We start from the raw sequence: 14101 nt of genomic DNA, 5'->3' as shown, positions 1-14101 counted from the left end.
TTATCCTGTGCTGGGTTTGTGACAAAGGGCCTGAGCATGCGCTGCTTTCACAAGCAGGGGGAGGGGACAGCCGGGTGCACCTCCAGGACTAGGCTTCCAGCCTTTTCCCTGAGCACTTGCATAACGTCCAACTAATGAGGTTCAACCAGGAAGCAGGATGACTGTCCACATAACTCCCCCCGGGGCTTCCTGGGAGCCTGACACTCCCCTTCCTTCCTTGCTTCCTGCCTTCTCCCAGCTGCCATGCTTCGGTTCAGCCCGTCTCAGGCACTGTCCTGGGAGCAAGGATGGCTATGAAAACATTCTGTCCTTGCATTCTACCGAGAGACCCACACGGGCAATTAATAAATTATGAAACAATTCCAAGGGATACATGTAATTTATGTGCACAGTGTCTCCAGGATGTTCTAGTGACCATGACCTTCAGATGTAAGTGACTTCTTCCCCGTGAGCTCCTGGCAATGAGATGTGGGCAAGGGACAGGACTGGTGCAGCGCCCTGTCTTGTGGAGTGAGCCCTCGGATGACCTCCTGGCACCCGGGGAGCAGCATGGAGTTTCAGGATGAAGGGAGCAGACCCGGCTAGGTGCTGATGGACAAATAAATAAGGACATTGACCAGAGTTAAAAATGTGTATTTCTTTCTTACTGAATTTACCTAAACTCAAAACTATTTGCACATTGGAATCTATTATACTCTCTAGCTATAGTAAAAAAATATAATTAGGGCTATGAACTTTAATAAACCATATGTAATTTACATAATTTTTGCTGTTGTAATTATACCATATCATGGATTTATATTTTCTTATAAAGAAAAATGTTCATGGCCTCTTGTTAACTGGTAAAAAGCAGGTGATAAAGCAGCACACATAGTTAATTAAATGATTTTGAATGGATTCTTTTTTATAGGATATGTGTTTTGTTATAGGATATGTGTTTTGCCCTTTAATGACCATTCAAAACTATAGGACTAGCTTCCTACCTTTAGACAATTTTCTTTTTCTCACTTCACTCTAAAACTCAACCACACTGAAGCATAGTGATCCCATGAGTTATTTTAAGACCCTACTGAGGGCCCTGGCTGGTGTGGCTCAGCTAATTGGGCATCGTCTAGTGCATCGAAATGTTGCCAGTCCAATTCCCAGTCAGGACACATGCCTGGGTTGTGGGCTCCATCCCTGGTAGGGAGCATACAGGAGGCAGCTGATCGATGTTTCATTCTCACATTGATATTACAATAGTCCTCTCTCTTTCTCTTTCTCTCTCCCCTCTCCTTTCTTCTTGCTCTAAAAATCAATAAAAACATATATAAAAAAGAAAGAAATGGGGCTGAAACAATTGGACATCCTTATGTGTAAAAATGATTTGTACCTGATACTACATATAAATATTAACTCAATATACAGGGTGTCCCAAAAAATGTATACACTCAAAGTCTGTAGCTTCTGTTACATTTTGAAAATGAAATGTATTTTAATAAAAACTGCTTTTATAATTATTCAAAGTATGTATACATTTTTGGGGATACCCTGTATATGGTTCAAAATGTAAAACATAAACCTTCTAGAGTAAAACAAGAAAAAAAATCTTTGTGACTTTGGGGTATGCCAAAAATTTTAGGTATGACCAAAAAGGGGGCATTTCATAAAAGATCTTGATAAATAGGACTTCATCAAAATTTAAAATTTCTACTTTTTAAAGGACACAAGAAAATGCCAAGAAAAGTCACAGACTTGGAGAAAATATTTTAAAAATACTTATCTGATGAATTACGTATGTCCATAATATATAAAAATTCTAAAAATCAATAATAAGAAAATGGACAAACATTAAAAATGGACAAAATATGTGAACAGACATTTCAACAAAGGTATATGGGTGGCAAACAAGCCCATGAAAAGACACCATCGTTAGTCATTAGGAAAATACAAATTGAGAACAAAATGAGATGCCACTTTACACACATTAGAATGGCTAAAATAAATAATAACAATAGTAATAACTGACAATACCAAGTACAAGCAAGGTTGTGGAGCAACTAGGTCTTCAGTGAGAGCTGGCAGGAAAGCAAAATTGTACAACCACTTTTGGAAAACAGTCTGTCAGTTTCTTTAAAAATGAAACATACACTATTTGCCCCAGAAACCCTACCCTTAGGTTTTTACCAGGAGAAATAAAATTTATGTTCACAGAAACACCTGTCAGTCAGTGTCTATCGTGGCTTTACTCATAATTGCCCTGAACTGGAAATAGCTCATGTCTTTCAACAGGTGAATGGATTAAAAAATGTGATACATCTATACAATGGAATGGTTCTTAGCAATAAAGAAGGAATGAACTACTAATATAAGAAACAACAGAATAAATGTCAAGTGTATCATTCTATGTGGGGTGGGGGGGGGTGGAAAGCCAGACTTTAAATGCTACATAGTATATGATTCCAATGATATGACATTCTGGAAAAGATAAAATTATAAGGACTGAAAATAGATCAGTAGTTTCCAAGGTCTGGTATGGGGGAGGGCTGAGGAGAAAAGCCATGGAGTGATGTCTCCATAGGGTCATGAGGAAATATATTCCAGGGATGGAATTGTTCTTTATCTTAATTGTAGTGGTGCACACACATTGGTGTATGTTAGTCAAGGCTCATAGCATTGCATACTTTAAATGGGTGATTTTTTCTGTTTGTAAAATATACCTCAAGAAATCTGACTTAAAAATAGAATAAAATACAATTTAGGAATACAAATCTTAAATGTGATAAAAAAAAAAAAGTATACAAGAAGGAAGCCAAGAATGCTAAATACAAATTCAAGGTGGTGGTTATAGCAGCAGGAGCTGGAAAGGAATAAGGTACATAGCAAGTTATATGTACCTTACTGTTAGAGTTCTTGTTTCACTTGTGTGGTAGATTTTTGTATTTGTTATTTAAATGATAGATAGATAGATAGATAGATAGATAGATAGATAGATAGATAGATAGATAAGCAGTTGTATAAATTAATTAAGAGGACCTTGCATGGACCAATGATGAGCATATATTACAAACCATGGATTTGTTTATCCAAATCCATGCACTTAATAGCCAAAAACAAGACAATGACAAACTCCAGGAATAAATATCTTCCTAGCACACTGCTTTCAGGCCTGCTCATCTCATCTTCCCCTTTTCGCAGCATCAGTCATAAGTCACTAAGGAGGAGGGCAGGTCCTCGTTTATTTGTTGCTCATTTATTACTAATATGCCTTGCTCAGAAGGCTCAGCCTGAAGCTGGACCTCAGATAAAGCAATCCTGTCCCAGAGCTAACATACATGTTATGAGGTCATACAATCCTCATTTTAGACCAACCGGGTAGACTTCTTCTCCACATGTTATTCCAGATTCCTCAAGGATGTCAGGGCTCCTGAAACATCCTCAAAGTGCCCCACTTTTGGAGTCACCTCATGCTCTGGGCCATAGGTTCAAGTATCTTCTGTCACCTCAGGCTCACCTACCATCTCAGGCTCACCGTGGCCTCACTTCCAAGGACAAGGAGGGTGTAAAGTGAGGGAGGTGTGAGATTAAGGTGATCCAAATCAAGCAGAAGAATGGGAGCATCAGGAGATGGAGACCAGGACTGAGATGAGGACTTGGGCTGGGTATAAGACACTTCTGCTGGCAGGTTCTGAAACTGTTTGGGCCACACTGACGGGGGGCGTGTCACACTCAAAGTACAGCCCCACAGCAACTCAAAATCGCACATCACTGGGATTAAAAACGGCCTCTGTGCTTTTTTCTGAGAAACCACATGACATGAAAAAATAATTATTTTCTTCTACAGCTCGTCTTGAACCCATAGACAACATCAGCTCGTATTGCACCTACATTGTTGCCTTAGGGCTCAGTCATCCCAAAGGAAAATGCTCATTTACTAGTAATGCTTAACCTCTCTGCTAGTGTGATATAGGCTAAAGGAAGGCTTACAGCCAGTTCTTGTCCAGGGCAGAAAATTTCCTAAGACAACCTCATATCCCCATATGGCAGAGGAGTTAGAATGGAAAAGGGACTTACAACTCTAGCCATGATAATATTCACAACTGATATTCTTAAGAAGAAGGAGAAAGAAGACTATAAGGAGGAGGAGGAAGATGGAGAAAAAAATATCCTCTTTTCCATTGTGGCTTTATGTCTTCCTGACTGTGGCATATGTCCTATTGATTCTGACACTAGAAATTCTTCTGCCTGGAAGAATTAAAGAAAGATTGCTCAAATGATAAAAATGAGCCATTTGGACATAAGACACTGGGGGGTAAGGGAGGCCAGGGGATTGTCAAGGGCAGGGGGAAAAAGGAAACATATATAATACCCTTTGTAATACTTTAAGCAATAAAAAAAATGAGCCATTTCGTAAACATGGTTGAAAATTGTGAAGCTGACAATGTTAGAGGTGGTTGGTGAGCCTCATTTGCCCTCATAATGGCTAAGATCTCATAATAGCTAAGCTTTGTGTAAACCAAATACATGACAATGACCTTGCCCAGCCGTCACCCCTAGAGAGCATCTGAAGGCTCCATCTCCCTTCGGGGCCTGCAGAGCAATGGGGCAATGACCTCCAAAAGCTGGACTCTTGGGCTTGAGGTCTTTGTAAACACTCCTATGATAGTATCTATTTCACCAGATCCATTATAGTTCTTTGTCTAAGTGATGGCCCATTTAGGCTGTGAGATACTCAAGGGAAGACACATGTCATAAGTATCTCTACATTGTTACTGCTAAATGAAGTAAAAGAGCCTGTGTCCATGCATGGAAGTGAATGAATGAATGAATGAATGAATGTACAGCCGCAGGTCCAAGGCAGACTTGAATGGGAAGTATTTGGCAGTCACAAGGACATCCTGGTTCCATCTTATTAAAACGTTAGGCTCCTGCCCAGGAAGACACTGAGGGAGGCAACTAGGAAGTGGGTGGCGCTGTCCCCTCCCCCTGCTTGTGAAAGCAGCAGCATGCTCAGGCCCTTTGTCACAAACCCAGCACAGGATAAAAGGGCTCCTGCCCTGGGCTCCCCATCCACAGCCTTCCCAGGAACAGCTTCTCCTGCCTCCTCTGCATCCGGTGAGTGTCTGGAAGGGGACAGACCTCAGCTGGGAGCGTAGGAAGAGGGGCTCAGATCTGAACAGAACCAGGGGGAAGAGGCCCACAGTGGGCAGCAGTGGAGGGGGGTCGGGGTGATGGTGAGGAAGGAGCCACTCAGGCACCTGTCAGGGGGCTGTGAGCCCCAAAAGCCAAGGTCTTGAGGACTCTTTCCCATTCCTGCTGAGTATGCTGTCAGGGGTGCACATGGTCCATCTGGCATTCTTGAAGGGGTTTTATCCAAATGCATGTGGCCCCTCCGTGTTCCCATTTCTTTCCCTTCTGAGGCTTAGCAGGCAGCTTGGTCATCATGGAGGATGAGTGTTTGACAAAAGCTGTGGGGAGGAGACATTGAAATTTCTGAAGCTTCTGAGCTCAAAATGTCTTTTATTTGTTCAAGGTCAAGTTCCTGTCGAGATGTCCTGCCAGCAGAACCAGCAGCAGTGCCAGCCCCCTCCCAAGTGCACCCCCAAGTGCCCCTCCCCGAAGTGCCCCCCAAAGAGCCCAGCACAGTGTTTGCCCCCAGCCCTCTCTGGCTGTGCTCTGAGCTCTGGGGGCGGCTGTGGCCCCAGCTCCTCGGAGGGTGGCTGCTGCCTGAGCCACCACAGGCATCACCACAGGTCCCACCGCTGCAGGCGCCAGAGCTCCGAGTCCTGTGACACTGGCAGTGGTCAGCATCCTGGGGCCTCGGGCTGTGGCCACCACGGCTCTGGGGGCTGCTGCTGACCTGGATCTGATGCTGAGACAAGCAACTTGAGAGGAGACAAGAAGCCAGAGGAAAAGCCCCAGTCAGACCCAGCCTCTCCCAGACACCCCATGCTCTCCTGCCCAGTCTGAGCTGGGATGTTCCCAGGCAGAGTTTCCACCTCCAGCCGATCTTCCAGTCTGATGTCCAGGATCTCACAATCCTCCCACCCTCTGCACATGACAATGATTGGCAGTGCCTGGGCCTGTGAAAAAAATAAAGTTTCTCTTCCTCATTACCATGGGTGGCTTGCATGTCATTTCACTCTGTCCCTCCTCTCAGTTCCTCCGTCAACACAACACAACTCGGAGCAGAATCTTAGTTTTGGACCCGAGAAAAATAGATCAGTTTCCCCTCCACCCATAGAAGGTCTGTGAAGAGATTTTAGGTTGGAATGGAGATAGAAAGAAGGGTGAGAGTCATATTGCTTTGAGTCCTTGCAACTCTCAGTGAAAGGATTGATTTTTCCTCTGAAACCTGAGTGGGTGTTGATATAATCTGGGAATTGGCACTGTATGATATGGGACTTGTATATATTTTGATAAGCTGTTTCAGAGTCCTAATTAAGTAACAGGGAATCAGGAGGCAAGGAAACAGAAAATTGGCAGAGGAAGGAGACGTATGCCTCAGGAAGGAGAGTTAACTCAATGGGCTCCATAAAAATACAGGAGATGGGAGGTGACAAGTATTTACATTAATGAGGTCTAGGGGGAGCAATGTGGCTGTGAGTCTAATCAGTGAGATAATTGATGTATGTGAGATGAAAATTTAGAATGAAAAAGAGAACATGAGAATGTCAATGTAATCTAAGGAGTAAACATTCATTAACTGTTGAACTCTACACAACCATGAAGCTCAATACAGTTCCATGTTTTGGCTTAAATTATAAAACTCAGATGTTGCTGAGGTTGAAATAATGTTCCTACAATGAACCAAGAGTAACATCTTACCTGGACTGCCAGAAAGCCAGAGAAATGTTATAGAGCTCAAATCACAATCAAATGGCAAATATGAAGAGAAACTGATGTTAAGAACTGAGTAGTAGAGCAAGCGGGGGGGGGGGGGGGGGTGCGGGGGGGGCTGGACAATCTCATACGTTCATTAAATTAAAGAAAGATTTTATCAAGCCTGAACATTATTAAAACTTGGGGATTAAAAAGACCCTGAAGAAGTATAATACCAGACACACCAACCAGGTCTAACAAACTGGGACATGAATCCTTGAAGTAGAAGCCACAGCTCTAGCCACGAGTTTAAGTTCAGCTAGAAATCACCAGAGATGCTCAGCCAGGGGCAGGAAACATGTGAGTCTTGCAAAGGGGAGGGCGAGCCTGGCACCCAGGAAGGGCTATGCCTCTACAGATAGGACCAGCAAAACCTTGAACACCAGGCTTTTAGCAAAGTCAACACACAAGCCCAACAGCTCTGTGCCGACCTGAAACAGTCCACCATGACCTAGAAAAACTGGAGAATTAAAACACACCATCTTCCAGGGGCTTTTAAAGAAGACTTAGAATCTCAGAAGTACCTCAAAGTGCCACTCTAAAGAACTGACAGAATTACCGCTCATGGTTGAGTCAAATCTGAGTGAGTGAAAAGGGAGCAGGATCAACTTATAAAGGTCCTGGCTGAGACACCAAAGAGATATTGGGAAGCTAAAAGTAATAAAGAGCATCATAAAAATGGAGCCAAAAAAGAGAGGTCCCAGCAATGAAAAAAATAGATTCCAAAGACTGCATCAGGGTGACACCAAGTCCTAGCCACTCAATAAAAAAATTATCAATAAAAAAATACATTTTTATTGAGTACCTATGATGGACACAATTCTAGGCACTAGAAACAGCAGAGAATCAGAGAGACAAAGTTTCTTCTCTAGGAAGCTTACATTCAGATGCATCTGTGGGCGACAGTTCCCAGTTTACTTGCAATGCAGAGTGAAACAGGGTGGCTCTCTATGCAGCCGGCCTCTCATCCTCTGGGCCTGAGTGGACATGGTGTTAGTTTAATACACCCGGAGAAGACCCCCAGCTTGGATAAAATATTGACACAGAGATAGTGGCTTTGGTGGTGACAAAAAAGAACATGAGCATTTGCTAGCTTCCACATCGAAAGCCAAGGAAGGAGAGGGATAAGTTGTTCATACTAATGAGACAATGTTAGTGCGTGAGCAGGCCTCTGTCCTCAGGCCCTTCCCAGTCTCCCCACCTCCCTCATGCCACAGCCACAGTGAAAAGACATCTTCCCAGGGGTGCTCCTTTCTTCCCATGAATATTACTTATTCGATCACCTAAAAAGGGATAGTTACACCTATAGGTCTTCCTATAACAGGATAATCAGACACATAATTTTCATCAATGTTTATAAAAACTATAATACTTTGTCAATATTGTAATGAATATTTGTGATTTGAAAGATTCGTCTCATTCTTTTTTTTTTTTTAATCCTTACCCGAGGATATTTTTCCTTTGATTTTAGAGTGGCAGAGAGAGAGAAAGACAGAGAGAAATATCGATGTGAGAGAAACACATCAATTGGTTGCCTCCAGCTCGTGCCCTGACCAGGGCCCAGGCTGGGGAGGGGAGAGCTTGCAACCAAGGCACGTGCCCTTGACTGGAATTGAAACTGAACCCTTCTCCAGGCCGACGCTCTATCCACTGAGCAAAACTGGCTAGGGTGACTTGTCTCATTTTTAAATATGATGTTTCAGAGAACAATGCATCTCTAATGGTAAAATAAAATGCAATGGAAAAATACCACACAGCTTACATAATGGTAATTCCCAAAATTCTTGGTCAATCACTCCTACTTTGGTGTACATAAGCTTCACCCTTTCACCCTCATCATCACCACACCCATTAAATATGATTCATAGCTCAGCCAATCTCCCTAAGCCGCCCTAGCCAACTGGAATCACTCCCTCCCCAAACTACTCTTGGAGCTCTTAGAATAAATATCACAGTCACTATGGTACTGACACAATGGTCCTCAGATGTGTCTTAGTTAGCAAACCAGGTCACTGCAACTAGATTTCTTGTCTCTATCTGTGATTTTATTCCTCACATCTTTGGTCTATGGTGCCTCCTTCACTTTATAGCTTTTTCTTTCTCCAGGTACCAGCCGTTTAGTGGAGAAGCAAGAATTCAAACTCAGGAATCTCTGACTTTAAATGAATGTTTATCAAGCCCATTATTCAGCCCCTTACATGTTGTCTGAGATCTCTCCAGTGTCCCCTCAGTAACACCCTTAGCAACGTGTTAGCCCTCCTGGGAGGACCCCCAAGTTCTATGAGTTCCTCTTGGCATTGCCATCTGGGCTGGCTGCCCACGGGCAGACCAAGGATCTCCACCTCTGTTCCCACCACTTGTCCAAGCACTGTTCTTACAGGCCCATGACTTCATCTCGACTAAAACCCTTAAATGATAGCAGGTGACAACCTCTGGTTGCATCCTCCCCCTCAGAGTTACTGCAGGCAAAAAGGGGCTGATACCCAAAGGCTCTGACCTGGGGCCTGTGGACACCACACACACGTTGCAGCACTGACCACATCAGATCATGCTTATTTTATTACTTGTGCATTTGCCCCGCTATTCTGTGATCTACTCAAGAACAGGAACCAAATCTTACTCATTTCCCAATTCCTTGTGTATAGCAGAATGCATGGTGTGCCGCCATAGCAGTGCAGCACATCCTGCTTGATTACTGAGTGGATGGATGGATGGATGGATGGATGGATGGATGGATGAAAAAAATTAAAATGGCAGGCCTACAGGAAGGCTAAGACAGGGTATTGAAGAGTCCTGTGACTTTTCTCATAGGAAAACTCTTGGTACCTGCCTTGAAAGATATGGAGGATTTAGAATGGAGATTACAAGAAGCTGGATCAGCTCAACATATGCTAAGGAAGGAAGGAAAGGATGGGGGGGGGAAGGAGGGAGGGAAGGAGGGAAGGAGGGAGGGAGGGAGGGAGGGAGGGAGGGAGGGAGGGAGGGAGGGAGGAATTGAGGCAGAAAGATTTAGGGTTATTCTGTGGATGACAGGTGAGTAGCACACAAGATGCTCACACCCTCCAACTGTCTCTCCTCTACTTCATGGGACTTGATCTAAGAAGTTCCTATAGAAGGTTCTAGGTTATTCCAAGGATCTCCTTCTCTCTAATCTTCAAAGCCCATCCTCCTCTCTCTGTAACTGCTTAGCTCCTCCTTCCTGGATGCTGTAAGATCAGGGTGTATGCCTTTGTGAGTTAATGACTCTTCCTTTCAATACCACCCACCTGCCTTCTATCCTTGGCACATGAAAACCCCGCATTCTGTGCTCAGTGATGTCACCCATTCCTCAGCACTTCCAGGCCCTGAGCTGACCTACAGGGAATGCTGGAGCCTGGAACATTGTGGAGAAGAGAGAAGATGGATTCCTGATCACCCACAGGTGACTCATAGGAACGGAGGGCCTGGAGGTGAGGTGAGGTTTACGGACAAAAAGTTTTTTCGGGGTTGAAATCTTGTGAAATATTTCACAGTCTGTTTGACCACAAAACACGAATTTCTTGGTGTTGTGGATACTTACAACAAGAAGGAAGGTTCTAAAGGCAATTAGGAGAACATGGCTGGAGCCTTGGAATTGCATTACTGATTGGCTAGTAGTAGAAAGGGAGAAAGACCCGGGAGAAATCCTTGGAACAGAGATCTCCAGAGGGCTTCTAACTGCTTAATCAAACACCTGAACTCAGAGTTACAAAACGAAAGTTTCATTTTCATTCAGGCATTGCCTTCTGGGCTGTGTTGAATCTCAGGGAGACCCCATATCTACATCCCAGACAAAAACCTCAGTGCAGTTCAGTATAATTCAGCATAAAATTTCAATCGCAAGGATTTTTGTAATACGCTAATTGTGATTCTTATCACTCCAACTGTAGTTCCCTTCTCTATACTTACCCTTCAATCGAACACTGACTTGGCTCCACACCTGTCCTGCCCAGGTGTCCCACTTTGCTTCCTGAGTGCCAGCAAGTTTCTCTCCTGATCCCACCTCCCCTGGCCTAACCCCTCCATCCATTTCCCACACACAGCTCACCCTGAATGTCCAGTGTTCTCAGCATAGTCACCACCCCCGAGAACAAGAGATTATTATATTAGGTACCCAATTTTACCAGAGAACATGCAGGAGAAAAAGAGGGCACCCAAAGAACTATGGACTTTGTAGTTAGTCACTTATTTTATAGCACTTATCACAGGGGGTAGACGCCTTATTCATTTGTCTGTCCAGCTAGACAATTCATTTATTTTAGGTCATGTGTGTCATATTCCAGACTACATTCCACTGCAAAGTATGAACATGGGACATGGCCTCTGTCAAGTACACGTGTAGGCCTGTGTGAGAAGTATTTGAGCAAGTACCAGGGTTTCCTAGTTCCCTTTTGTCAGACATATTGTCTTATGCTCAGAACTGAGCTGGGAGCGTTAGGTGCTATCACCCTCCTCCAGCAGCATACCCATGCTGAGCATCACAAACCCAGGGGCCCCTGCCCTGGACTTCTCAGTCCACAGCCTACTCAGAATCAGCTTTTACTGGCTTCCACAAAATCAGCTGAATGTCCATCAAGTGCAGGACCTGAGCTAGGAGGGCCTGTAAGAGAAGCCCAGGCCTCCATCAGAGGAGAGGGAAGCAGAGGGTCCACATTGGAGGCAACAAGAGGAGTATGGGGTTAATAAGCATCTTTATTGGACTTTTGAGGGGTTGTGTGACTGACAAGGCCATGGGTCCTCAATATGTCCTCAGCCTCTTCCTAAACATGTTCTGAGAGATGTATTCATCTTTCAAGATACCCTTGAGGAAGCTTTTGTCAAAAGAGTTTATTCTCTTCCATGATTACACAGAGACAAGATGCCATAAAAATCCAATTAGAACAGAGTCAGTCTCTCTTCTATCAAAAGGCCCAAATAGGAAAGAGCATCTGTCCAGGTTAAGGTCAATTTTCATTTCCTCTTAAATTTCTTAGTTCAGCCAAAACCGGTTTGGCTCAGTGGATAGAGCGTCAGCCTGCGGACTGAGGGGTCCCAGGTTCGATTCCGGTCAAGGGCATGTACCTGGGTTGCGGGCACATCCTCAGTGGGAGGTGTGCAGGAGGCAGCTGATCGATGTTTCTCTCTCATCGATGTTTCTAACTCTCTATCTCTCTTCCTTCCTCTCTGTAAAAAATCAATAAAATATATTAAAAAAAAAAATTTCTTAGTTCAGAAGTACAGCCTGGGGTCATGAAAAGCATCAGAAGAGACTGTGGCCAGAGGCTTTTGCAATACCTCGTTTTAGTCTCTCTTGAGTCATTGGGATGCTCTGCAAGTTGACAAAATGTGTGGTGATGATGATGTTTCCGTATCTGAGATAATAAGAGTACCCACATCCCAGCGCTGTTGGGAGGATTAACTCAAGAACCAATTCCTGGTTCATAAATGTGCTAAGGAAATATTTGATCTTAAGATTATCTTTATTTTTAAAACCTGGACCATTTCTCAGTTCCATGTTTCTCTTCTTTCCACTTTTCTCACATCAGATATTTTAGAGCCCAACGTCTCCCCTATATCTACAACCTCTTCAGTTTTATCTCTCGTCATTCTTCCCCAGATCCTCATTGAAGAAATTGAGTTAATAATCCTCCCATGGCCTCTCTTTCCTACTCTGGTCTCTCAACTTCTTTTCTGGCCAGACTTCCCATTCTTTGCCTCCCAGCCCCTGGCTCATGGTTGGGGATCCTGGAATCCCTTCTGGATTCTGATGGTGGAAGTCACCTCCAGCAGAGCCTAGGCTTGAGTCAGACCCTTTCCCACATCATGTTGTGGGGATCTTTTCCTTTCGTTGGTGTGGGGCTGAAACCAGCACCCTTCCTCCTCCTGCCCCAACACAAAGTGTCCCCACAGGCCCTTTTGCAGGAAATGGAAATGCTGTGTTTTCTGGCCTAGAGTCAGGACCTGCCTCTGCCCCAAGGTAGTGGTGGCCTGAGGAACAGAGGGGAGGAGACACTCCCAGAGCAACCTGGGTTGGAACAAAGTCAAAGAGCCTAGTGGTGCTGAGGAAACAAAAACTTTATTTTTTCACAGGGTCACACACAGGTGACGGGGTAGATGGTGCAGGTTCCCGCAGAGCTGGACGTGGGCACGCTGTGGGGCCCTGGAGTGTGGCGAGAAGGCGCCACTGAGGCTCTCAGCTGCTCTCCAGAGACACCTCAGCGCCGGCCAAGGGCACACATGCGGGTGCTGAGAGGGCACACACTAGGCAGAGGCTGGTCCCTGGAACTTTGTCTCCTCTCAAGTCACTTGTCTCAGCATCAGATCCAGGTCAGCAGCAGCCCCCAGAGCTGTGGCCACAGCCCGAGGCCCCAGGATGCTGACCACTGCCAGTGTCACAGGACTCGGAGCTCTGGCGCCTGCAGCGGTGGGACCTGCGGTGAGGCCTGTGGTGGCTCAGGCAGCAGCCACCCTCCGAGGAGCTGGGGCCACAGCTGCCCCCAGAGCTCAGAGCACAGCCAGAGGGGGCTGGGGGCAAACACTGTGCTGGGCTCTTTGGGGGGCACTTCGGGGAGGGGCACTTGGGGGTGCACTTGGGAGGGGGCTGGCACTGCTGCTGGTTCTGCTGGCAGGACATCTCGGCAGGAGGTGAGTGAGCCTGGATTGGTTAAAGGAAAAGGTCAGCGCAAGAGCTCCAGGCCAGTGTCTCCTCCAGGAACAGCCTGATAAAGCCCCTGCTCCTCACACCAGCTGCCTCCTCAGCTATGATGCTCAAGAGGAAACAGAAACGGCTCTCAACTTAAAATGAGCTGAAAAGACAGTCCCCTCACTTGGCCCTCTTTCCAAAAGGACTCCGCATCCGCCTGTCTTCCTGGAAGCATGGAAGCAAACGCAGCCCTGTAGCCGCGCCCGGAGAAGGCCTCTGGCAAGTGGGCACCTTCCAGGGTAAGGACTGGAGGGGATGCTGACAGCCAGGGCCCTGCCAGCTCACAGACCTGGATGCATCCCACAGAGGTTCCTTGCTCACTGCCCCTCTCCTATGCCCTGCTGCCCTCCAAGGTCCTCTTCGTGCTGCTTCCACACCGGACACTTCTGAGTCCCTCTTCCCCACTGAAGTCTGGGCCCGTCTTCCCATCACTCCCAGCTGAGGCCTGTCCCCTTACAGACACTCACCCGGTGCAGAGGAGGCAGGATAAGTGTTCCTGAGGAGGCTGTGGATGGGGAGCCCAGGGCAGGAGCCCTTTTA

At 45.6% G+C, this 14101-nt stretch overlaps 2 protein-coding genes across 2 annotated transcripts; one reads left to right on the top strand and one right to left on the bottom strand.

The window, feature by feature from the left end:
- Window positions 1-5027: 5027 nt before the first annotated feature.
- Window positions 5028-6083, top strand: LOC132220501 (late cornified envelope protein 3D-like). The gene is made up of 2 exons (XM_059673655.1): window positions 5028-5094; window positions 5513-6083. The coding sequence occupies exon 2, from the start codon at window positions 5530-5532 to the stop codon at window positions 5836-5838; it is 309 nt and encodes a 102-aa protein (XP_059529638.1). The 5' UTR covers window positions 5028-5094; window positions 5513-5529; the 3' UTR covers window positions 5839-6083.
- A 6840-nt stretch (window positions 6084-12923) lies between these two features.
- LOC132220495 (late cornified envelope protein 3D-like) lies at window positions 12924-13552 on the bottom strand. The gene has a single exon (XM_059673644.1). The coding sequence runs from the start codon at window positions 13490-13492 to the stop codon at window positions 13187-13189; it is 306 nt and encodes a 101-aa protein (XP_059529627.1). The 5' UTR covers window positions 13493-13552; the 3' UTR covers window positions 12924-13186.
- Between the last annotated feature and the right edge of the window lie 549 nt (window positions 13553-14101).

The sequence above is a fragment of the Myotis daubentonii genome, chromosome 18 (genome assembly GCF_963259705.1).
Source record: "Myotis daubentonii chromosome 18, mMyoDau2.1, whole genome shotgun sequence".
Lineage (NCBI taxonomy): Eukaryota > Metazoa > Chordata > Mammalia > Chiroptera > Vespertilionidae > Myotis > Myotis daubentonii.
The sequence above is the reverse complement of the archived record's forward strand: the minus strand, read 5'-3'. Positions and strand labels throughout refer to the sequence as shown.

Excerpts from the sequence above, each read along its gene's own strand:
- LOC132220501 (XM_059673655.1), top strand. The coding sequence starts at position 5,530 with ATGTCCTGCCAGCAGAACCAGCAGCAGTGCCAGCCCCCTCCCAAGTGC.
- LOC132220495 (XM_059673644.1), bottom strand. The coding sequence starts at position 13,492 with ATGTCCTGCCAGCAGAACCAGCAGCAGTGCCAGCCCCCTCCCAAGTGC.